The following is a 26,301-nucleotide window of genomic DNA, read 5'->3' as shown; positions in this document are numbered from 1 at the left end:
AAGTACAGACATGCCTTGGCTAAGATTCAAGTAAGCTGATTTTATCTCTAAAAGAAATCAGATAAATTCCTAAAATAATTAACTATAACAAGTTTGTTCTCAGACAATTAAGTAAAATGTGGTATACATTCTCCTAAAGCGCCATTGTTATCAATTCCTTCTAACTCCAATTTAATGCCTAAACTGTGCCACGTGCCTTTTCTTAATTTAGAGTCAGAACCTTTCAAAGTACATACATCTCTGGGACTTTTCAAATGCCAGCTTCAGTGTTTTCCTAACAGGCTTTTTCTTAACAGCTAATCACATGGTTACTTGCCCAATCCTATGTGTGTTAACCTGAATTTTAAGAGTTCTTGTATTATGTTTTGCCTACATGTTAAAAGTATAGCTTTTTCTGCCTTTTTCCATGCCTATATTTTATGTTGCTCCTGTAAAATTCTTCTTACTTATTCCTGTGTTGATGTGAATTTATCTCTGATCCCCTCCATCGGCTGTTTGCTTTCTTAGGTGGAACTAGTTCTAACCTGAATCTGTATTAGTGCTATAGGCTGTGTCCCCCCGCGCCCACCCCCCTCAAATTCATATGTTGAAGCCTTAATCCCACCAGTGCCTCAGAATGTTGACTGCATTGGAGACAGGGCCTTTGGAGAGGTGGTTAAGTTAAAATGAGGCTGTTAGGGTGGGCCCTAATGCAATGATTAGTGTCCTTATAAGGAAAGGAAATGTGGACACACAGAACGGTGTGTGAGGACATAGTGAGAAGATGGCCCTCTGCAAGTCCGGGAGAGAGGGCTCAAAAGAAACCAAACCCGCCAACCCGCTGAGCTTGGACTTGCAGCCTCCAGAATTGAGAGACTATAAAACCGCCTGTGGTTGGAGTCACCCAGGCTGTGGAATGTTGTTCTGGCAACCCTAGCTAACTCATGCCATTCTGTAGTGATTTTCCTTAGCAACTCCCCTTACTTAGCAATCTGCAATGTTTACTACCTGCCTCAGCAAAAGTGTTTCTCTGAATGGTCCTGTTTTCCTACATAGGAGAAAATATTTAAAGCTCAGTTAGATGAATTTCCATATTGAAGGGACTGCTGAGTTTCTAGCATTTACATTAAGGCATGTTGCCACAGAATTTCAGGAAACCAGAAATAAAAAGATCTTAAAATCTTCATCTTCATCATCATCATAGCTATACTTACATACAGCATATGTACTTTTAAGCACATTTAATCTTCTTGGAGACTCTTAGGGGAAGTAGTAGCATTTTACCCTCTTTATAAATGAGGAACCTAAGGCACAGAGTGGTTAAGTAACTTGCCCAATATCACACAGCTAATTATGTGGCAGAGTCCGATTTCATATCCAGGCTGTCTGGTTCTAAATTTTACACCTCCAAACACTACACTATACTAAAAGTTATAATGCAATGGAGCAGTGCTTGCAAAATTCTGAAAAGAAGTTATTTACTGCCTAGAATTCTGCACATGGCCAGGCCTTCAATCAATTGTATGACTAGCTTCAGAAATTTTCAGAAATTCAATTTTATCTGTAGTGTGTTCTTTCTCAGGAATGACTAGAATTCACTCATTAGGGAGCCGATACCAGGCAGAGGCCAAGGACAGTTGCCCAGCAAGCCCAGACAGCAACCTGTTCAGAGGAAAGCAAGGCAGATGGCTACTGGCGGGTTCTCTGTAGAAAAAAAAAGAGAGAAAGAAAGAAAAATAATAGCTTATATGATGTTTTTGGCAAAGGGGAGAATAGGGTTGAGATTTTCTCACACTTCTTCATTGCTGTAAAGAAGGAAGATGCTAAGTGCATTGGAAAATTAAGCCAAAGAAAAGAGAGCATGTGAAATGAAGTGTAATCGTTACAACTCAAGTGTGAATGATAACTCATTGTCAAAATATTATAAAACCTGAGTGTGAATTTACCCAGATGTATGAACAATGTGTGGATTTAACGGTATTGCACGATGAAGACGAGGGGAAAGAAGACATCATATTGTTAACACAAAAAATATAATTTTGATTCGTTCACACCCAACGATAGTTCTTGTGTTGACTGTTGTCATTTTTATTTTTTTTTTACAATCTAAGGGAAAAATAAGTCGGTGCCCCTGACTGACTAGTCAGGCATTGCATGTCTAGAAATTCTTGTAGTGCACTTGGTTAAAAATTGCTGCCATAGTATAGTTATTACTTTGGTAGAAAAAATGTTCACGTTGACCACGTAAGAGATCATGATTATTATCTTTATGATGTTCATTATTTCATCAGGTTTAATAGGTGTGTGTTTTTGGTTAGTCTGGTTTTTCCCAGCTATCAGGAATGTGAACCCCTGGGTCAGCCCGGTGTCCTGTGGGGAGCGCTCTGTTCCCCAAGGACCACCCGCATAAGTACCTGCACCTAACAGGTGCCGGTAACCCGCTGCAGAGGAGCTGGCGGGAGCCATCCATCATCCTCATGCCCCAGAGGGAAGCGGGGTCCCCAGGGCCACTACAGCCTCACCTCTCCCCTCCCGCAGGTGCCTTAGAACAGTCAAGGGGCGTGGAGGCAGTAGACGGTTTCTGGCCACTGGACTGTGAGATGTCCACTCCAAGAGTTATCCCTTCATCCCTGAAGGGAAAAGTGTTCACTAGATTAACAAGGATCCTTCAGTTGTAAAATTGTCAGACACAGTGTTGAACCTAAAAGAAAGTGGTGAGTGGCTATTTTATAATGGAAATTAGAAATCTGTGCACTGCCTGATTCCTACAGAGCAGGTCCGTGGCCTCACAGCGCAGGCGGCCCAGGTGTGCTACGTGTGGCAAGGGGATACAAAACCGTGTTTTTAAAAAATCATTACTGCTCCTGGAAAAGGACCTCAGCTACACTTCCCTGAGACACACAGAGGAGGTAAGAGGGAGCAGGAGTGACATGTCACATACAAAAGCAGCTTGCTCCTCAGTAACATTTCAAAAATTTTATTTAGTGATGCAGTTACTTTAACGTTTTCCCCTGGGGCTTTGTGCCCTATTTTAGTAACAAAAGATTGGCTCCTTCCAAAGATGCCTCTAAAATTTGCTTTCAAAAGAAGTGAAAGAAACTTCTAAAATACCAGGAGAGAGGAGGGGAAGGTGCCAAAAAACTCATTTGGAAAGTAATTTCATGTGTTAGCGAGGTAATTCTCTCGTGTGTGACAGTTTAACATGAATCTAACAGGTTTATCTGGCAAGTTGAACAAGGCACGTAGTGGTAGGGACTGTTGGTGATTTGTATGTTTTATAGAAGATGTAAATATCTGGACTGCATTTTTTCTTCTTTCCCTTTCTGTAATCTTAGCACCTTGAGAAAACCACCATATTCTCTCACTCTGAGGACCTGCCAAAGTGAGGACTTTTGAGTGTGTCTGTATTGAAATTAAATCTTGGACTTGCTATTTATGAATTACCTACTTGGGATTAAAGTAGTATTGGAATTATTTATGGGTAGGTGACCAGCAGAAAGCGGGTGATAATGGGTGGGTTTCACAAAAACAATATAAGTTTGGTGCAGTTACTATGAAAAACAGTATGGAGGTTCCTCAGAATATTAAAAATAGAACTGCCATGTGACCCAGCAATCTCACTTCTAGGTATAGTACATCCAAAGTTAATGGAATATGGGATATCGAAGAGCTATCTGTATCCTTGTTCACTACAGCATTATTCACAATAACCAAGGTATGGAAACAACCTCAACCAACGGGTAGAGGAGGATGGTGTGAGCCTCCCTGGCCAGTGTGGCTCAGTTGGTGGGGCATCGTATTGTGCACAGAAAGGTTGCCTGTTCAATGTTGGGGCACATGCCCATGTTTAGGGCTGAATCTCCAGTAGGGGCCGATCGATATTCTTCTCTCACTTCTCTCTCTCTCCCCCTCTTCCTTTCTCTCTACAAATCAGTTTAGCCCGGTCAGTCAGTGTGGCTCCGTGGTTGAGTGTTGACCTATGAACTAGGAGGTCATGGTTCAATCCCCAGTTAGGGCACATGCCCAGGTTGTGAGCTCCATCCCCGGTGTGGGGCGTGCAGGAAGCAGCCGATCAGTGATTCTCATCATTGATGTTTCTCTCTCCCTCTCCCTTCCTCTATGAAATCAATAAAAAAATATTTTTTTTAAATGTCAACTTTAAAAAAAAATAAAAGATGAAGTGAGAAAATTTTCGCTTCTTGATTAATCAGATAAACAAAGTCATTTTGATAAGGTGTTCTACCTGGCATCTTTTCAGTCCATTAACACCAGAATCTCCTCTCTAGTCCTTAGAGAGAAACTGGAAGTTGATCCGCGACGAAGGCCTTGCAGTGATGGATAAAGCCAAAGGCCTCTTCCTGCCTGAGGATGAAAACCTGAGGGAGAAGGGAGACTGGAGCCAGTTTACGCTGTGGCAGCAAGGTGAGCCCCCGGCTTCCAGACTCCGCAGCTAGTGATACCTTGGAAGCGGACACTAGTCTGGTGACACTTCCCAGGGTCAGGATTCCCCAATTTACAGGAAACTGTCCAGGAAAACCCAGCTTATCAAATTCCATCCAGTTTTCTAAAACAATATGTGAACACTTATTTGTGTGTGTGCATGCCTGTGTATATTCCTGTGTGTATTTGGATAAATATAAATAACTAGAGGCCCGGTGCACGAAATCCGTGTACTTGGGCGGGTCCCTCAGCCCAGATTGTACCCTCTCACAGTCCAGGAGCACTCACAGGATGTCCGACTGATGGCTTAGGCCCGCTCCCTGTGCCATCAGTCGGACACACTTAGCGCTGCCGCGGAGGCAGGAGAGGCTCCCACCACCACCCCTGTACTCGCCAGCCATGAGCCTGGCTTCTGGCTGAGTGGCGCTCCCCCTGTGGGAGCACACTGACCACCAGGGGACAGCTCCTGCATTGAGAATCTGCCCCTTGGTGGTCAGTGCATGTCAAAGCGACCGGTCATTCTGCTGTTGGGTCGATTTGCATATTAGCCTTTTATTATATAGGATAGTATTTTGACTTCCTAAATCTTTTCTGTTAAATGATAAGCTACAGAATACCTTGACTGTGTAGGCGTATCTGCAGAGTCCACCGTGTGCTCCTCAATGCCTTGGAGAGGAGCTTCCCTGAGCCTCTTTGCTCCTGTCAAATGGAGATAGTGTTGCTTGCCAAAATGATATCCCAGGGGTAAGAGTTGGTAGAGATGAGGATAGACCAGAGTGACAGGACAGTAATTGGTCCCTGAGCTCTTCAAGATAGGAAGTGATTCATACTCAACCTCTGATTCCCTGAGCTGAATTCAGGCGAAGGCATGCACACAGGGCTCCGGTATGTGTGTGCTCATTGGATTAACACAGTGGTCGGCAAACTCATTAGTCAACAGAGCCAAATATCAACAGTACAACGATTGAAATTTCTTTTGAGAGACAAATTTTTTAAACTTCTTCTAACGCCACTTCTTCAAAATAGACTCGCCCAGGCCGTGGTATTTTGTGGAAGAGCCACACTCAAGGGGCCAAAGAGCCGCATGTGGCTCGCAAGCCACAGTTTGCTGACCACTGAATTAACATATCTATCCTTAAAATGAGGAGCATGGAATTTTATCTTTAAATCTCTCTCCACTTCCCTTGAAAATTCCAGTTAAACTCGGTTAACAGTAGTGTGCAAAGTAAATCCATTTTGAAGACTAAATAGCACCATGTGTGCACAACGTCAACACAGGAATTGAATTTGAGAGGATGATAAGCAGTTGGTGTACGTTAAAGGACTAATAACCACTTCGTTTATCTCAGTTATGTTTTCCAAATGCTTTACACAAAAGAGAAAGAACTACTTAAGTGATATTTTCAAGGAAATATCCATGATTTCAAGAGATCACATGATTTCAAGTGGCTGTCAGCTTTTTGCCAGCACGATTTTTTTAATGCAGCAAATGATGCTGTGCATTCCTGAGCACATCTTCCCTAAGAAACAGCGATTTTGTAGATGATGTGAAGAAATTTGCATAGCCTAGGATGCTTAAGACTATGTCCCAAATTCTGTGTCTCTTGACACAGTGACGCCTAGAAAACATCATCTCTCAAAGACCTCCTCCCACCTTCATGTAAATCCTGCTTTTATCCATATATAAAGGATGATCTATACAATGAAAAATACATTAAATTCCAATGAAAAATATTGTATAGGTAACTCTTTAGTATAATCCTGGAAATGCATTTTTAGGTTAGAAATATAAGCTTTTTGGGGGGGTGGGGGCTGGTATATTACTGTGGCTGCTGTAAAAAATTCCCACAAACTTAGTGCCTTAAAATAACATAACATGAATTGTTAGAGTTCTGGAGGTCAGAAGTCTACAGTGGGTCTCACTGGGCGAGCATGGAAGTGTCATCAGGCTGCTTTCCTGCTGGAGGCTCCAACTTAGTCTGCCCACATGCCTTGGCTGGTAACCCTTTCCACCGTCAGAGTCAGCAATGGCCCGTCAAGTCTTTCTCATTCTGTATCAAACCTTGACTCTTCTGCCGCTCTCTCCCACATTTAAGAACCCTAGGATTCCATTGGGCACATTTAATTAACCCAGGATAATCTATTTTAAGATGCGCTGATTAGAAATCTCAGTGCCCTCTGTATCCTTTATTTCCCCTCTCCGTAATATATATCATATCATAGGTTCCTGGGCTGAGATGTTGACATCCATTATTCTGCCTGACTCGGGGGGGGAATAACTATTAGACATCCTTAGTCAAATAGTCCAGCAGTGAGGGGAGAATTCTGGTCCTTGCTCTGCAAGTCAGTATCTAGTGGAGCAAAGCACATTGTCTCCGTGTGAGTATGCAGCCTTCTCATTCCCACAGTGAGCATGACAAGATCACATGTGGTCCAAGCAGGATGTGTCAGAGCTGTACTGTGATTCGTTCCTAACAATGCTTTTATCATTTATTGTTCTAGGAAGAAAAAATGAAAATGCCTGTAAAGGAGCTCCTAAAACCTGTTCTTTACTAGATAAATTCCCCGAGACAACAGGATGCAGGAGAGGACAGGTACCAAGAGTGTTTTCAGTCCTGGGAAGAGCACAATTGCTTATTGGCAATAAGGGAATGTGGATGATTACAAAGAAGTGTTTATGTCCCTTGGCCCAACAAATGCCTCTTTTAATGAAACAATTTCATGTGGCTGATGTCAGAATTGAGGGTGAAAATGTTCAGTGTATATATAGTTTTGTGCAAAAAGGGAGTACTTATTTTTAAATCCTTCACAAAGAAATGAGAGGAGAATATTAATTCTGAGTCTTACAAAGGCTCTAATCCAAATTGACAGTAATTTTGTACTGTCACTTTAGTTTAGCAATTCCCCCACAGCTTGATAAATGAAAGAACGGTGTGTTATATTTTCTGCACAGATCAAATATTCCATCATGCACCCAGGAACTCACGTGTGGCCGCACACGGGGCCCACGAACTGCAGGCTCCGGATGCACCTGGGCTTGGTGATTCCCAAGGAAGGCTGCAAGATCCGGTGTGCCAACGAGACCAAGTACGTTTGCTCCCACCATTTTCTCTCTTATTCATCACCTCTGAGGATGGATGTTTGTGACGACAAAGCCATGTTTAGTTGGATACTTTTGCTTCCTTTGTGAACATGTAGACTGGGGTGGGTGATGGTAATCCAGACTCTTTCATCTCTGTCCCTTCTTTGGTCTGGAGACACTTACTCCCAGTTCCAGGTACTCCCAGTTCCAGGGTTGCCTTCTGCAGTGATGTCTCCCCAGAGCACGTGCATCTGGTTGATGAGCCTTCTTGCTTCTCTTTCTAGATCAAGCATGTCAAACTCAAAGGCTAACACGGGCCATATAAATGAAGCATCGGCCTGTGGGCCGCGAGTTTGATATGCTTGTTCTGGATGGACAGACTTGCTTGCACTCAGTCAGCGGGTTTGTACTGAGCCCCACACATATTACACATTGCGTGTATTGCTTTACCACAAAATTATTCAATGGTACAGTGACCCCCTTCCTGAAGAAACCCCCCCAGTGATATTTATGTATTGCTCTGGAGGAGTCAGCATGGTGTCACGGAAGCTGGCTGCCTTGTTCAGAACCCAGCCCTGCCACCTAATTCTATGTAACCTTGGCCTGTTACTTAATCCCCTCGAGTCTCGGCCTTCTTGCTTATAACATTGGCATTGATACTAGCTGCTTTGCAGGACTGTTGTATGGAGCAAGTGAAATAATGCCCACAAAGCCCAGGTCCTAGCATGAGCAGGGAGGTGATTGTAGGGCCATGTAGGGCCCCTTCTCCCCATGCCTTCCCGCAACATAGACATGCACCGGTCCTCCAGCATCGGAATCACAAGCCTCACGTTTCTCTGTTCCAGGACCTGGGAAGAAGGCAAGGTGCTCATCTTTGACGACTCCTTTGAGCACGAGGTGTGGCAGGACGCCACGTCTTTCCGGCTGATATTCATCGTGGATGTGTGGCACCCAGAGCTGACACCCCATCAGAGACGCAGCCTGCCTGCAATTTAGCATGTCGTGCGGGTTTGGGACACACTGGAGAGGGGCTGCCTTTCGGGCTCTGTCGGCTCGGGTGTGGGGAGAGAAATTCGAGCACCAACACCCTTAATTTCCTTGATTTGCAGCCTAAAGATTTCTAAACCTCCTCCTAGGGTTAGAAGATGTGAAAGGGAATACTTGCCCCACTGCAATTCACTTAGAAAAGACCCTGCTGTATATCATTCCAGGACAGCGCTGGTCTGATGCCCGTATTTCAGGTAAATACATAATAGCTTCTACCTTGCCAGCCAAAGAGATTTTCTCCATTTAGAATAGGCTGCATCAGTGTGTAGTGAGAATACATGTAGAGACTGTGAATGGATTGCTTTAGCTTGTAATGTTCCTATGCAATTATATTTTTCTAGGGTAGCTAGATGATTTTTGTCATCACATACCATTACTTTTTCGTTGATTTTAATGACAAGCTGTGTAAATGCTTCACTTCTAGCGGTTTCATAACTTTCCTGGTGAACTCAGACTTCCCTCTTTTATTTTTCGGCAAAGACACTTATGAAGGAAAACAATGTAATTATGCCAGCATATGTGAACTGTACAGCTCCCTGCCCACTGGGTCTGCTTTCTTTTTTTTCTTATCTTCAAGAGCTGGTGTCTTCATTTCTCTCTCCTCACCATGCAAATGGTAGAGATACTGTCAAAATGGCATTTCTTTCTAAGAGGAAGCTTTTACACCAAAAAGAGGCATGGAACCGTTTTATATTGAGTTATAAAAATGCCTCATGTAAGTTTTTTTAATGCTTGAAAAAAAAAATAACGTAAAAATTGTCCAAGTGAAAATTTTCTCTCGGGATCAGGTAGATAGGTGGCTGCTAGGACCTCTGGCTCCGGGCCAGTGGCTGTCCATGACAGGGCTGGAATCCAGAGTGTCTTTGCCTATTGTAGATCCATGCGAGTGACAGAATCCTTGAGAGGATTCCCATCACAGTTTTGCAAAACTAGGAAGGATGGCAGAGTGGAAGGCAGGAGTGCCAGGGTCTCGGTCCCGGGTGTAGGATGTCGAGATCGCTTTCCTCTTTGAAAGAGCTTGGAAGCCTCCTCCAGCAACTCCTGCCATCTCAACATCATTTTGAAATAGCAATTATTATCCATAGCTTAGTTTTATTATTGAAAAATGGCCTTGCCTATTCATTCCAAAGATGACCATGTCATTAATTGGGTAGATTAAGAATGCATTAAGTTTTTTTTAATTAAAGCACACTAGAAATGTTAGCTGTAAGAATGTAATAATATGAATGCACTGAACTTTAAGCCAATATGAACAAAAAAAAAATGCTGGCAAAATTACACAGGGGTTACCAAATATCATTCACAGGTAGAAAAACACGTGTGCCTTCTTTTCTATCTCAGGACAAAGGAGGATGTTTTTGTGTGCCATTTAGAAAACAGTTCTTTAAAATGGAAATGAATCTTTTTTTGTTCTTATGCACATTAGCTTCCAGGAGAAGAGTTTGCAAAATATTTGTGTTCCCTTCTGTTTTGCCAATGTTCAGAAAACTCACTAAAATAGATGGAGTGGGGGCGGGGGGGAATATCAAATTACCAAAGTAAACTCTTGAAAAAGAAAAGGGTATTTGTGTCCTTCAGTATTTATTGAACAGAGGAAATGACTGACAAAGGACAATACAATGCTCATGTGGTAACATTCATGTCACTTACAGAATTTGGTTCTTGTATGTATATTGCATACAGAATTTGGTTCTTGTATGTATATTGCATACACAAAGAAATTCAAAGTATAAGTTGTTATCATTGAACCATCTTCTTACATTCATGTAATGAAGTCATGGAATAGAGTGAAAACTAGCTCTTAACTTGCAATTATAACATGGTATTTAAAATCAGGTCACTACAGGATTCTAAAGATTGCCAATTGAAAAGCCAGAATTGTTTTTACTGTTGCAAAGGGTTGGCAATAATTGACTCCAATAGCATTTTAAGTACTTGGATTCCACAACTGCCTTACCTTATAAACCCAGGTAATAAAATGGATTTTCTAATTCACTTTAATTCTTCATCTTTCTTCCCTATGTCATGGTGTATCATGGTGTATAAGAAAAGTGTTTTAGTCATTGCATTGGTAGAATTATTTCAATATTTTGTTATTTGAAATGTCTACACAAAAAAAAATTGGTTTTATTAATACTGCAATGCAATTGAGAAATATTTTTAATTCTATTTCAATTTTATTTCAAGGGTGAATACAAAAATTACTTCTGTTAATTATTTCTGTTAATTATTATCTTTATTATCTACCAGTAGAAAAAAATTAGTAATAGCAGCGATCGAGGGTGATTTATGGCCAGTTGAATCACCTCTTTCCTTTGAAATTTTTAGCTAACAAGTTAACCCTCCCAAATTCTTAAAATGTGAAATCATACTTTACTGCCCATTAACTAAAATATTTTTATTTGGCATTGAGCACCCACTGGTTATACTAATGAATGGCCATGTCATGCAGATGGCTGAGATATCTGAAAACATACAGCTGGTTTTGGGGGAAAATGGCACAGGTAAGGATATCATGTCCTATGATATCTTTCATTTTTATCTAATTTCCTTTGAATGGATAGTTGGGGGCTCCATTTCCAAGGAGAATAGACAAAGAAATACAATGATCTTTGGCATTTCATCCTGCATTCCTAGTTTTCTTATTTCCAGTACTTGCCTATTTAGCCATCCTTGAGGGTCTTCCTCCAGCAACAGCCTCCCTTTTCTCCACACCTTTCACTGGTGGCGGGGGGAGTTAAATGCTTTAGTGGCACTTTTCTTTGCTGTAGTGACCCAAGTGAGGCAAATAAATCACTGACATGTTTTCAATGGGACCCCATCTGCAGAGACACATTGCTAAGATGAAATAATCATATTTCACATTGTGTGCCTTCTTTTAATGTCAGCTCATGATGATCAGCTGGTAGCCTGACAAAAGATGTGATGTCAAAATCGTTTTTGCAGGATATGAAAATAAGCAGCCTCGGAGAACTTGCTCTCAGGCTGAGCAACTTGATGCTGGTGATGAGGTCAAAGAAAATAATAAGAATGGGAATTACTGGTGATACCATTGTCTCAGGGCTCTGCACTACATTAAACTGGACAATGGTGATGTATCTACTCAGAAATGCACTTAATCTTAAATTGCAAAAACGGGAGAAGGTCTCCGGGCGATGCCTCAGAAAAATCCTTGATCTAATGCAGTGTGTGCATCAAATTTAGTAATTAATTTAATCCCATAAATGTGGGGGATGAAAATCTTGATTACATAACTGCCTTGCTTTATCCTCTACCCAATGCCCTCATTGAAAAAGAAAAAAAAAAAGCATCTCTCAAGTCTTTGTTCAACTTTGGCTGCTCCGACCAATGGCTGGTGACAGTCATTACTGGGTGGCAGGAGTGGAGAGCCTTGTGTCAAGCCGTACCTGTCTGGGGTCAGTTGCGCATGTGCTTCCTAGGTGGCTGATACCACCGACGGCTGGCGATATGCGGGAACATGGAGTGACTCGGGGTTCAGTCCAGAGCCAGGAGTGGCTGAGTGTTCTCATTCTCTCCCTTCTCCTCATGTTTCAGGGTCCCAGCTTCTACCACAGACTGAGATCTAATAATATGGGAAGGAAGGAAAAAAGATACAGTTACAAAACAATTCATGATGACAACATTTTGGAACATTAGAGGGCATTCAGATTTTATATTCCCGTTATTAAGACATTCAAAATAACTAACCCCCTCTCCCCCGCTTTTGTAGCTCTGCTTTCCTTGCTTCGGGGTCTTCTACACCACATTTTTTTATGGGGAGAGGCATCTGGGAATCTTCTTTGCAGAAAACTCATCTCTTTCTATTTGCTTCTGGGTGTTAGGTAGAACTGCTTTGCCTCTCCGTCGTTGTGGGATGGCCTTATGTAGAAAGTGTCTTGAGGAGTCCAGTGGTGTAGTCTCTGTTCACCTGAGCTGGATGCTCTAGGAATGCCTCTTGTGTGCATTGTTTGGGCTCTCCTGTTGTAATTGAGACTTTTAATATGTATTTTTAATTTTTATTGATCCACTTATTTATGCATTCATTAGTTGATTTTTGTATGTGCCCTGACCGGGATCGAGACTTCATTGTTGATGTCCTGTGTGTGGGAGGGATCTCCCCTCCAACTTGCTGCCAGTGAGGTTCAACCCCAAAGTCATTGTGCCAGCTGTCCAGTGGTCGGGGACTCCTTAGCCCAGAGTGGGTCTGTCTTGAGTCTCACACCTTGATTGACCCTGTTCTGAGCTGTACTTCCTTCCCCCACGGAGCTGGTCCCACAGGTATCAGGTGCTTGGTGTCCTGCTGGCTTTTGCTTCACTGCACAGTCCACGATGGGGACCCAAACTGCTGTTTCTAACTAACTAGACCTGACAAAGACCCCAGACTGACTGGATTCAGCCTGGAGTAGCCTCAAGCAGTTGTCCAGGTGGGGTGAGAGGTTTTCCAACAGGGTGGACAGTTGCTTCTGCTTGGAGGCTAATTGTTATTCTCAGTCTCTTAATGGGCATCAAAAACTCCACAGGGTGGGGGAAAGGGATTTTCCATTAGGATGGGTGAACTGTCATCCCCCAAGGCAAAAACATCAGGAGAGCAAAAGTTTGCCTGAGAAAGATGACCTCTGCAGCATGAGGGAATGATTCAGCACAGGAAACTGGGGTGTCTGCCTAATGAGCTCTAATCCCAGACCCCCCATCCCTGACTTACATTTATACAACTCCAGTTCACTCTGCCCGCCCTCTGCTGGAGCCCAAGGTGAAGTGGTTGCACTCAAAATGTTGTGTGTTGGCCTTTTAAGATGTCTGCATTTCTAGCCATTTCTCCCTGGCAGACAGCAACCTTGCTGTTTTTCACAGCCAGATGTTATGTGGACACCTTTCTCAGTTCTAGTGCTCTCTGCTAGTGGGCCCAGTTTGGATCATACACATGATCAAGTGGGATTTATTACAGGGATGCAAGGCTAGTACAATATTCGCAAATCAACAAATGTGATATATCACATAAACAAATTGAAAGATTAAAACCACATGATCATATCAAATAGATGCAGAAAAAGCGTTTAACGAAATCTAGCATCCTGTTTTGATAAAAATTCTCAGTAAAGTGAGAACAGAGGGAACATACCTCAACATAATAAAGGCCATATACGACAAACCTATAGCCAATATACAATGAGCAAAAACTAAAAGCATTTCCCTTATGAACAGGAACAAGATAAGGATGTCCGCTTTCACCACTCTTTTTCAACATAGTACTGGAAGACCTAGCCACAGCAAGCAATCAGACAAGAAGAGATAAAAGACATCCAAATTGGAAAGGAGGAAGTAAAACTGCCATTATTCGCAGATGACATGATATTGTACATAGAAAACCTTAGACTCTACCAGGAAATTACTAGACTTAATAAATGAATTTGGCAAGGTAGCAGGATACAAAAATCAACATCCACAAATCTATGGCATTTTTATGCACCAATAATTAACTCTCAGAGCAACTAAAAAGCAATCCCATGTATCATTGCAACAAAAAAAGACCTAGGAATAAACTTAATGAAGGGGGTATAAAAGACCTGTACTCGGAATACTATAGGACATTGAAAAGAGAACTAGAAGGAGATACAAATGGAAGCATAAACCATGTTCATGGATTGGAAGAATTAACATTAAAATGTCTATACTACCCAAAGCAATATACAGATTCAACGCAATACCTATTAAAATGCCAATGGCATGCTTCAAAGAACTAGAACAAATACTCCAAAAATTTATATGGAACCATAAAAGACCCCGAATAGCTGCAACAATCTTGAGAAAGAAGAACGGAGTAGGAGGGATCACAATACCAGATATCAAACTATACTACAAAGCATTATAACCAAAACAACCTGGTACTGGCACAAGAACAGGCATATAGACCAATGGATCAGTACAGAGACCCCAAAAATCAACCCAAGCCATTACACAATACTTGGCAAAGGAGGCAAAAACATACAATGGACTAAAGACAGCCTCTTCAACAAATGGTGCTGGGAAAACTGGACAGAGTCAGGGGTCCTCAAACTTTTTAAACGGGGCCAGTTCACTATCCCTCAGACTGTTGGAGGGCCGGACTATAGTTTAAAAAAAAAACCTATGAACAAATTCCTGTGCACACTGCAGGCCCGGGACGAGTTGGCTGCTAAGCAGGACAGGCAGCGGCACCCGGCCGGCAGGATAAATGTCCCCGGCGGGCCGCATGTGGCCTGCGGGCTGTAGTTTGAGGATGCCTGGGACAGACAAATGCAAAAAGATGAAACTAGAGCACTAATTTACACCAAACAAGAATAAGTTTAAGGTGGATAAAAGACTTAAATGTAAGACATGAAACCATAAAAATCTTAGAGAACATAGGCAATGAAATCTCAGACATCTCATGTAGCAATATGTTTACGGATACATCTCCTAGGGCCGTGGTCGGCAAACTGGGGCTCGCGAGCCACATGCGGCCCTTTGGCCCCTTGAGTGTGGCTCTTCCACAAAATACCATGGCCTGGGCGAGTCTATTTTGAAGAAGTGGCGTTAGAAGAAGTTTAAGTTTAAAAAATTTGGCTCTCAAAAGAAATTTCAATCGTTGTACTATTGATATTTGGCTCTGTTGACTAATGAGTTTGCCGACCACTGTCCTAGGGCAAAGGAAACTAAGAAAATAAACAAATGGGACTACATCAAAATGCAAAGCTTCTGCACAGCAAAAGAAACCATCAGACTGAAAAGGGAACCCACTGAATAGAACATATTTGCCAATGATACATCTAATAAGGGATTAATATCCAATACATATGAAGCACTCATACAACTCAACAACAAAAAGACAATCCAATTAAGAAATGGAGAGATCTGAATAGACATTTCTCCAAAGAGGACATACAAATGGCCAAGAGACACATGAAAAAATGCTCAAAGTCACTAATCAGAGAAATACAAATTAAAACCACAATGAGATATCACCTCACACCTGTCAGAATGGGATCATCAAAAAATCAATCAATACTGGAGAGGATGAGGAGAAAAAGGGAACACTAGTTTGCTGCTGGTGGGAATGCAGACTGTGCAGCCACTCTGGAAAACAGATGGAGTTTTCTCAAAAAATTAAAAATGGAATTCCCATTTGACCCAGTGATCCCACTTCTGAGAATATATCCTAAAAATCCCAAAACACCAAACAATATATGCACCCCTATGTTCACAGCAGCATTATTTACAATAGCTGGGAAACAGCCCAAGTGCCCATCAGTAGATGAATGGATAAAAATGCTGGGATATTTACACTATGGAATACTATACAGCTGTTAAAAAGAGGGATCTCTTGCCCTTTGGGACAGCATGGATGGGCCTGGAAAATATTATGCTAAGTGAAATAAGCCAAACTGAGAAAGACAAATGTCACAGGATCTCTCTCACTAGTATTTGTGGAATCCAATGAACAAAATGAATTGACCAACAAAATAAGACCTGAAGCAGGGAGGCATAGAACAGACTAAAATACCTTGATGTGGGGTTGGGGGGACGAGAAGAGATAAACCAAAGAACTTATATACTTATATGCATAGCCTATGGTCAAGGGTAATAGGGTAGTGAAGACCTGGGGGTGGGTGGGTAGGGACTGGGGAGAAGAGGGGAAAATGGGAGATATCTGTAATACTATCAACAATAAAAAGTAAATTTTAAAAATGGTTGAACTAGATTGTTCCAACAAGCAAAAATTTACAAATATGTACAATAAATGCATAATTCAGGAGGCCTGAGTTGCCCAAAACCTCTACATTCCAAAGGTCTCAGAATGGTCTCTTACCTTCCTCCTCTAAACCCTCGGGGTATCCTGCCCTGCCTGATAAAAGTGTCTCAGACTTTGGGCCATGCCATATAGTATGCTAACAGTGTGATTTATACTGAATGCCTGGGATTTGGGTCATACTCTACCAGTTTGACCTCTTGGGATGGAGAGGAGGAGGAGCTGAAGACCAAGTAGTTAAGGTCAATCTCACACATGCACTGTATGCCTATGTGACTGACCTCTGCTCCGCCCCCTATAAAAGCCCTGGGCACCAAGACATTGGTAGTTTCCGTGGTCGGTGACACTTTATACACATTGTCACACATCATCGCTGAGAGGATTAAGCTCTGTTCGTGTGACTCCACTGGAAGGACAGCTGGAAGTGTGGAACTGGTTCAGTGCAGACTCCACCCAATGCACCTTTTTCCTTTGCCTATTTTAATATGTATTCTTTTGCTGGAACAAACCATAAGTGTGAGTATAACAGCTTTTCTGGGTCCTGTGAGTCCTGGCAAATCATTAACCCTGAGGGTGACCTAAAAGACCCAAACCACAAGCTATAATAACACTAATATTTATATGTATGCACCTGGCATTACTGTACATTCTTTACATGTATTAACTCATTTTTATGCCCCTAAGAAGTGGTACTATTGTCTCCATTTTGGGAAAAAACTAAGGAACAACAACAAAAGATCAGGTAGCATAGGAAAAGCAACAAAAATAGTGAGGAACAGGACGATTTATCACCATCACACCACTCCAGGGTATATCTAAGCCTGCAGAGCTATTTAGCTGAAATGTTTAATATTCCACCTCACTGTAAAAATAATTTTCTGCTTAAGATTCTTATCTCCATTCAGGATATGCATGTGCTGTAGAAAGCATAAAATAAGTCAGAAAGCAAATCTGTACAATTGTCCTAAAACAATGGGTTTCTACTCTAAATATCAATTCAGTCAAACAGTCTAACTTTAAGTATGAAGCCGAACCTTTGGAAATAAAATGGATTCATGTTTTCCTGGGACAGGGAAGAGGAAGGCCCAGGTAGCTCTATATATTTTCTGTGCATTTCTCTCTGCTTTAGTTAAAGCTCTGATGTGAATGGGAGTGGGGGAGGGTGTTAGTAGACATATAAGGAGCAGAAAAGCCAAACATCCAGAAGACATTAAAACATACCCAGCCAAAACCGGTTTGGCTCAGTGGATAGAGCGTCGGCCTGCGGACTGAAAGGTCCCGGGTTCGATTCCGGTCAAGGGCATGTACATTGGTTGCGGGCACATCCCCAGTGGGGGGGGTGCAGGAGGCAGCTGATCGATGTTTCTCTCTCATCGATGTTTCTAGCTCTCTATCCTTCTCCCTTCCTCTCTGTGAAATATCAATAAAATATGTTTAAAAAAAAAAAAAAAAACATACCCAAACAAGCATGAAGAAAACCAGAGCACAGCTGCCTACTTGGGGCAACTCCCTCCAGCACCACGGACAGCTGCCTAGCTCCTTTCCCCATGGGCCCTGGTGAAAATGAGATTGATGGCCATTCCACTTTAGAGACTTTACACTGTTTTTCTCTTCTTTCGTGCTAGGTGGCTTTATTTTACAACATGGCAAGTGAATCACAGCCACAGAGTTAAAAGGGACCTTTATCTAGAGTAACTCAACAGAAACTATTCACTAAGGGGCCTTGCAGCCTCTTAATATATCCAAGGTGAGAAACACACTCCTCCAGCTCCTAGAGGGGCAACTGCTAGAAGGTTCTTTCTTACATTGAACTTGCTGTAGACAGTTAGACATGAGCAGAGCAAGGACAATGGGCCAGGTACAGAAGGTCATCAGGATGGAAAGCCCCAGGTGCCTAGCAATGGACAATCAGTTGGAGAGTGGGACCTTGCCCCCAGGGTGGCTTTTCCTCCCCTAGCATAACCCTGGTCATGAGTTTTGGACCCCCTGACCTTTCCTCCCTAGAGATAACATCTAGGCCTCAGTTGTATTCCAGCTCCAGGCCCAGATAAGCAACAAAACCAGCCACTGCCCTGGTGCCGGCCAATCAATCAGTGGAGACTACAACCCTGAATGGACACACCTGGGAAACTGTTGAATATTCTATTAAGATCTTTCCCTGGGATCTCCCCTGAAATCTCTGCCCTTAGGATGGAGGACCCAGTGTGCTCTCCCTCCAGAGAGCACGCCTGTCCTTTTCCCTTTCCCCGCTTCTCCTCCCTCCCCAGGCACATTACCACTAACTTCCCCACTCCCAAGCTCCAAGGGCCCTTCCTTTACCTCCATAACTTGTTTCCTAAGCCCATTTCTTCTAGGGATTACTTTTTCTACCTCTGTAATTTACCCAATAAATGTTCTCTTACCGTTTGGGTCTTGCTCTAAATTATTTCCTAGCAAGAACCCAAGTACTGAGGGTTCTGAACCTAGGTTTGGTCTGGGTACATGTAATCCATCTGGTCCACATAACAGCCCTTTGAGTATTTATCTAGTGCCCTTCAGCCCTCTCCTCACCCTCACCAAGGCTAACCAGATTCCTCTAGTGCCCAGGTTTCTTCTTTTAAGGTTTTAATGTTTTTAAATTGATTCTTAGAGAGAGAGAGGGAGAGGAAAGAGAGAAAGAAATATGGATGTGAGAGTGGGACATCGATCAGCTGCAGGTCTGAAAACCCAAGCATATACCCTGACTGGGAATCGAACCACGCACCCCTCAGTGCATGGGATGATGCCCAACATACTGAGCCACACGGGCCAGGACTCTTGCCAAAGTTTCTAAAACTCACTACTCTGGCACTCTCTGACATCTCTTTCTCAACCGGTTGCCCACAGGGCATCATCTCAAAATAGATAAAATTATTGCTTCCTTTTTCGTTCCTTTTGTATGCTTCTGTTGAAGCATAGAAAATACACCTAGAATTGCATTAGTCTTTCTGGCACTCATATAACACAGCTGAGGGAAAATTTAGCTGTATTTCCACTTTCTGCTGTTAGACCATTTCTCTCCCATCTTGAAGGTGCTTAGTTGAGTATTAAATTTCATCTTTTAAATTTTGTTTCACATTTCCACATTATCTCCATTCTTTTGAACCTTGAAATTTGTGGTTTTAATGAGTATTGGATTTGTTTCCAAACATCCTCTGCCCCTATTTTCAGGGTCATTATGAAAAAAACAACAACAACCCCACAACAAATGCTCAAATATTGAATCTTCACACAGTCATATTTTACATTCACTCATGACAGAAATGTTGGTGAATGTTTCCTGCTGTATTCCAGGGACTGTGAGCAAATGTTGAGAAACATTTATTCTTTTGTGAAATTATTGCCCATAGACCCACAAATACATGTCACTACTCTGATGGTACCCAGAGGAGAAGGTTTTGGGGGGAGGGAGACATTAGCTCTAGAAAGAAAGGAAGGAAGGAAGGGAAAAGCTATCATTCACACAATGACCTCATTCACAGACCCTGTTCACATGACTCCCTGGCGCCTCCACCTGGGGTCAAATTGGATCTATGGGATTTCTCTCAATACCTGTACTGACAGCAGGCGCAGAATGCAGGCTGTCCTAGCCAATACACTGGATGTCTTGGTTGATGGCGGGGAACAACTGAACAACTCTGAGGAACTGAGCGTGCAGAACTAAACGTAACTTTCCTGTCCACTTTTTCCCTGACGGAGAAGATGGCCTTGGCCTCTGTACTTTCAGCAGGGCATAATTCCATTAACCTGGTCACACAATGAGCATTTTGAGTAAGTAACCCTATATTATGAAATATTTGAAATTCACTGGAAAACTATAAAGCAAATATTGCTTTTAAAAGAAAAACTCTCTTCTTAAATCTTGCCCTCAGTCCATTTAGCAGAGCCAAAGTGCTCTCTGGGAGGTTTGAGCAACTGCTGGCTGATAAAAATGCCTCCACCCCTTGTAAACAGAGCGCTCAGGACCTTTGCGGTTCGAGTATTAACCAAGGAGGAGCCCTGGCCTGGGGTCCAGCTCACTCCCCATTCAGGGACTTGGCCTTCTCACAAGAAGCTTAACACTTTGGCTAAAATAAACATTTTGACTTTTCTCTTGGGTCCTCTTTCCAACACTGAAAGCCAACTTAACCCCAAGATCAGGCAGGGGAGTGATTTGAGCTATTCAGCCATCATTATCTCAGTGGTGTAGCAGACTACCCTAACAAAGGCTTCATTCTAGCCCTGATAGCCACATTTTGTTTTCCTGCTATGGTCTCATTCTCCCTTTCTCCCTCCCTCTGCCACATTCCTCCCTCCCTGCCTGCTTTTCTCTCTCCCTTTCTACCTTCTCCCTTCCCTTTTCCTCTCCAAACTTTTTATTTTTTTATTTTTTTAAAAAAATATATATTTTATTGATTTTTTACAGAGAGGAAGGAAGAAGGATAGAGAGTTAGAAACATCGATGAGAGAGAAACATCGATCAGCTGCCTCTTGCACACCTCCTACTGGGGATGTGCCCGCAACCAAGTTACGTGCCCTTGACCGGAATCGAACCTGGGACCTTTCAGTCCACAGGCTGATGCTCTATCCACTGAGCCAAACTGGTTTTGGCCCTCTCCAAACTTTTTAATGTTCCCCACTTCATATCAAAGATCTGTAGCCATAGACTAATTTTTCCTGATTCCAAAGGCAAGTAAATTCCAGGGAGAACAGGTGAAAAAGGAAAACATTCACCATGAGTGAGTACATTCTGCAGAATAGCTGTGCTGTAGGCAGATAGACATGAGCCAACAAGGACAATGGGCCAGGTACAGAAGGTCACCAGGATGGGAAGCCCCAGATGCCTAGCAATGGACAATCAATTGGAGAGTGGGACCTTGCCCCCAGAGTAACGTTTCCTCCCCTAGCCTATCCCTGGTCACCGCAGTTTGGACCTCCGACCTTTCCTCCCTAGAGATAACATCTAGGCCTCAGTTATACCAGTATTTCAGCTCCAGGCCCAGATAAGCAACAAAAGCAGCCACTGCTGACAACAAGACCAGCTGCATGGAATAATGACCCCTCCCCTGGTGCCCGCCAGTCAATCAGTGGAGACCATGACCTTGAATGAACACACCTGGAAAACTACTGAATATTCTATTCAAATCTTTCCCTGGGGCCTCCCCTAAAATCTCTGCCTTTAAAACCCTTAGTTAGGATGGAGGACCCAGCTCCCTGCCTTTCCCTTTCCCTTTCCCTTTCCCTTCCCCTTCCCTCCTCCCTCCCCTCTCCTCCCCCCCCTCCCCCCCCCCCCCCCCCCGCCAGGCACCTTACTAGTAGCTTCCTCACTCCCAAGCTCCAAGGGCCCTTTCTTTACCTCTATAACTTATTTCCTAAGCCCATTTTTTTTAGGAATTAATTTTTTTACCTCTGTAATTTTATAAGTAAATGTTCTCTTACAGTATGGGGTCTTGCTCTGAATTCTTTCCTAACCAGAACCCAAGTACTGAGGTTGCTGAACCCAGGTTTGGTCTGACCCCACTGGTCAGACACCTGGTGCCATTCCCACCGCCTGGGAGTTCTGCTCTCAGCCAGAGGTTTATTTTCAAAACGTTATTTATCTACCATACCCCAACAGCTATCACCATGTGTTCTTCTTACTAATGAATTGCCATTGCCTGGCTTAAGCTGTGTGGACTTCAAATCAGGGCACAAGAACTCTGCCCTTCAACCCCAGGCATTCCACGAGAGTGATCAAAGAAAAAAGGCGAGAGCTGTGAGGAGTTTCAGAGTGATTCAATGAGACCCCCATTGAATCAGGTCCCGGAGATCAGCCCCATTACTTCATCAGGCAGCATTCCACAGCCCTGGCTTTATTCCCCAAAGTCAGCAATGGGCTTGGCTTTGTGGAATGGCACAAAACTTCTAAAAAGACTTTGGCAATGACACAGGAAAAGAGTTAAGCAGCCCCTGGCAGCTTTGAATTCAACAGTTACTAGCAGAAACATTGGAAGTGAAAAATGTTTTTATTAAAAGGTAAATTTGTTTGGCTCCTGAAACTAACTGTATTAGGCACATACTGGCTTCAGGAAGGACTTTCTGTGTCTTGCCAACTTTTGTCCTTTTTAGTATTTTTACGCTTTTCTAGGAGGAGGTAAAAAACAATGCTGAGGTAGAGAGATAGGGTATTTCATGATACTTCAAGATCCTTTCTTTTAAATGTATAACATTCAGCCAAATACCTGGAAACACCTCTACAGAACCACAGTCAGGCAACATGGGACACTGACTAGTGTGGAGTGAGATTAGACCTCATTGAGGACAGAGCTCAGCTGCCAGAGACAAACGGTCCAGGAACTTGGACGTGAGGAGGAAGGAATTCAGGAAGGGAGCCAAAAGAAGGCCACAGTTTCCACTGGCAGTTGCAACTGGACATTTTGTCTAATTATTTACACAGGAGTTTATTGGCCTTTATGAGACTATATTCCTGTGATATTAATTCTCAGTTGTGCATCTGTGAAATGAGAGGCTATTACCACCTTCTCCACAAGGCTGTGAGAGCTATAAGCTGTAATAGAGTGCCCGGCTGGCGTGCTTCAGTGGTTGAGCGTCAATCTATGAAGCAGGAGGTCAGGATTCTGTCCTCAGTGTAGGGTGTGCAGGAGGCAGCCGCTCAATGATTCTCTCTCATCATTGATGTTTCTCTCTCTTCCTCTCCTTTCCTCTCTCTGAAATCAATAAAAATGTCTTTTAAAAAATAAAATCTTTTTTTTTTAAGATGTAATAAAGTGCTTGGAGTTCTCTGAAGGAGAAATTATTTAAATAGGAGTGTTTCTCATTTTACTAACATCTCCTGAGTATGAGCATGAACCAGACACTCTGCCTTGTCTGAGAACAGAGACAGCCCGTGTCTGCCCACTTGCAGAAAACCAAGGAAAAGACCACAAACTAAAAAAATAGCTGAGAAGGAGGAATCAAGATGGCAGTGTAGATAAATGCAGGTAAATGCCGGTACTCGCCGCCTCCCACAACCACACCAAAACTTCAACTAAAATACAAACAACCCCCACTCAGAACCTCCTGAAAGCTGGCTGAATGTAAGTCCTAAAACTAGAGAGGTAAAGAAGAAAGCACACTGAGACTGGGAGGAGAGGCAGGGACGCAGAACAGGCTGGTCCGGCACCCACACGTGCAGCTTTTTTAATCCGGGGGGAGATGGTCTCTGCGGAGACCACCCGCGAGGAGCAAGGAGTCCCAGCCCCACACCAGACCCCCAGCCCAGGGTCCCAGAGCTGGGAAGAGAAGTCCGTGTAACTTTGGGCCATAAAAACCAGTAGGGATTGTGACTGAGAGACAAAGAGGCTGCTGGAATCCCAGGTGTAAGGGCTGGCACAGAAACTTACTCAGTCTCACTTCCTCTGAGCTCCAGCGCTGGGCATGCTGAGGGACCCAAACACATACAGGGGGAGACTGGATTGTCTGGCATCAGGACAGGAACTCAAGGGCAGCTTTCTCCCAGACGGGAGTGGCAAGGGTCACTGTTCCAGTGCTGGGACCTCCAGTCTAGCAGGGCTGACTAGCAGCCATATCAGCGTGGCCCACACTGGCTCCGCCCTGGTGATTCCCTAAGACTCCGCCCCACCCAATTTGCAGCCCTGCCCAAGCTGTTTGCAGCAGCTTTTCCATATAAATGGCCTGTCCTGGCTTAGGCTTCAGACTTTCCTAAAATCTCTCAAACAGCTGCAGCTGGTGACAGCATGCCCCAAACCTATCAATAAAAGGCCCAAGACCCAGCACTAGCACCAGCCTGCCTTGCTTCACAGCTGGGCCTCGCCTTCTGCATAGCAGCTCTCCCACTGTAGTCGCAGCTGGTCCTCACAGCCAATTGGCCTGGAGGTCAACTCCTCCCAGAGATGCCAACAGCAATCAAGGTTCAACTACAAGACTGTGCACAGAGCCCACACAGGGGTGCATCTAGAGTGTCCTGCTCAGGTGACTGGGGAGGTTGAGCCACTGGGCCCTATAGGACACCTACTATACAAGGCCACTATACCAAGTTTGGGAGACATAGCAGCTCTACATAATATATAGAAACAAACACAGGGAAGCAGCTAAAATGCAGAGACAAAGAAACAGGTCACAAATGAAAGAAATGAAAGCAAGAAAACTACTGGATACAGAGTTTAAAACCATGGTTATAAGGTTATTAGTCAAGGATCTTCATGAGACTTTCAAGGATCCTAGTGAGAATGTGAAAGACATGAAAAAGGACCAGTCAGAAATTAAGCATACACTAACTGAAATAAAGAACAATTTACAGGGATTCAACAGTAGAGGATTCTGAGAATCAAATCAATGACTTGGAATATGAGAAAGCAAAAAACACCCAATCAGAAGAGCAAAAAAGAAAAACGAATAAAAAAATATGAAGATAGTGTAAGGAGCCTCTGAGATAACTTCAAGTGTACCAATATTTGCATTATGGGGGTGCCAGAAGGAGATGAGAGAGAACAAGATATAATGACAGAAAACTTCCCGTACCTGGTGAAAAAAATACACTTACAAGTTCAGGAAGTGCAGAGAGTCCCAAACAAGAGGAACCCAAAGAGACCCATACCACGGCACTTCATAATTAAGATGCCAAGGGTTAAAGGCAAAGAAAGAATCTTAAAAGCAGAAAGGGAAAGCAGTTAGTTACCTACAAGGGAGTGCCCATAGGATTGTCAGCTGATTTCTCAATAGAAACTTTGCAGGCCAGAAGGGAGTGGCAAGAAATATTCAAAGTGATGAATAGCAAGGACCTACAACCAAGATTCCTCTAGCAAAGCTCTCGTTTAGAATTGATGGTCAGATGAAGAGCTTCACAAACAAGAAAAAGGAGTTCATTACCACTAAACCAGTATTATATGAAATGTTGAAGGGTATTATTGAAGAAGGAGGAGGAGGAGGAGGAGGAGGAGGAGGAGGAGGAGAACTGCAAGAAATAAAAAATATGAACAATAAAATTGCAACAAATATCTATCTATCAACAATCAAATCTAAAAATCAAAATAAATGAACAAAGAATATAATGAACAAAATAAACTGGTGAATAAAACAATCAGATTCATTGAAGCATGGAACAGACTGACAGTGAATCTCAGAGGGAAGGGCTGGTGGGTGGGAAGAGATTATCTATGGACACAGATAGTAGGATGGTGAAGTCCTGGGGTGGGGCGGGAACCAGTTGGAGGGGGCAACGGGGGAGGGGAAAGGGGATGTCTATATACTCTCAATAATAAAGATTTTTTAAAAATAGCTATGGAGCAGGAGATTAATTACATGATAAAAGTATTCTTGATTTTACTGAGCAATTTACCAAAGAATTCCCTTAAGCAGAGTGGCCCTAGTGCACCTGAAGTGTGAGAGAATTCAAGGTCCTAACTAGTAGGTTGTGCCCAAATCCTTCATTGGAACCCGGGGTATCAGAGGGAGGTCGAATAGATGCCTTATGGCCCAATCTATACCTGAACCAGTCAACTAGCCTTGGACTCACTCCACATTCTCCGTGTATGTGGGTCTGCAAAGTTCTGAGGAATGGAACACACCGCTATATTTATTTTGATGTGGATTCAGGAGTTCTGATACGGTCAGAAGGAGTGTGAAAAATTACGTGTTTTCAACATGCAGGTATTTCTGGAGAGGTACTTCTGCTGCCAATCAGAACTTAAAATAGCACAGCAAATGGCTGCAGGTGCTTGCACCTCCTGCTTTGGATGGAGTCGTATTTCATTGGAATTAGACTGACACAAAGAGCTGTCAGTTCGTTTCAGCGCATTCTAATTGTTCTTCATGATTCTCCTCCCTTTGAATTGGTGGTGCACAGCTTCAGTGGAGTGGCTTTGGTAGATCCAGAATGTGATGTTTGAAAACAGGTAGGAAAACACCAGAAGCTGCCAACAGCTGAGACAATGAAGATGACCATTCCATGGGAGCTGGAAAAGGATGGCTGGTGTTCTCCATGAAAATGACC

At 43.1% G+C, this 26,301-nt stretch overlaps 2 protein-coding genes across 9 annotated transcripts in view; one reads left to right on the top strand and one right to left on the bottom strand.

Annotated features, from left to right (window-relative positions):
• ASPH (aspartate beta-hydroxylase) overlaps positions 1 to 10,542 on the top strand; it is a 170,907-nt gene extending 160,365 nt beyond the window's left edge. For all 8 annotated transcript variants that reach the window (XM_080647084.1, XM_080647083.1, XM_080647081.1 and 5 more), the window contains 4 exons: positions 4,266 to 4,401; positions 6,922 to 7,013; positions 7,373 to 7,506; positions 8,347 to 10,542. In XM_080647084.1, coding sequence (XP_080503210.1) covers positions 4,266 to 4,401; positions 6,922 to 7,013; positions 7,373 to 7,506; positions 8,347 to 8,497 — 513 coding nt within the window. In that variant the 3' untranslated portion in view covers positions 8,498 to 10,542. The remainder of the gene's footprint in view (positions 1 to 4,265; positions 4,402 to 6,921; positions 7,014 to 7,372; positions 7,507 to 8,346) is intronic.
• CLVS1 (clavesin 1) overlaps positions 10,529 to 26,301 on the bottom strand; it is a 141,256-nt gene continuing 125,483 nt past the window's right edge. Inside the window, exon 6 of the mRNA XM_080647091.1 lies at positions 10,529 to 12,131. Coding sequence (XP_080503217.1) covers positions 12,044 to 12,131 — 88 coding nt within the window. The 3' untranslated portion in view covers positions 10,529 to 12,043. The remainder of the gene's footprint in view (positions 12,132 to 26,301) is intronic.

Source organism: Plecotus auritus (assembly GCF_963455305.1).
Source record: "Plecotus auritus genome assembly, chromosome: 11".
In the NCBI taxonomy this organism is placed as follows: domain Eukaryota; kingdom Metazoa; phylum Chordata; class Mammalia; order Chiroptera; family Vespertilionidae; genus Plecotus; species Plecotus auritus.
The sequence above is the reverse complement of the archived record's forward strand: the minus strand, read 5'-3'. Positions and strand labels throughout refer to the sequence as shown.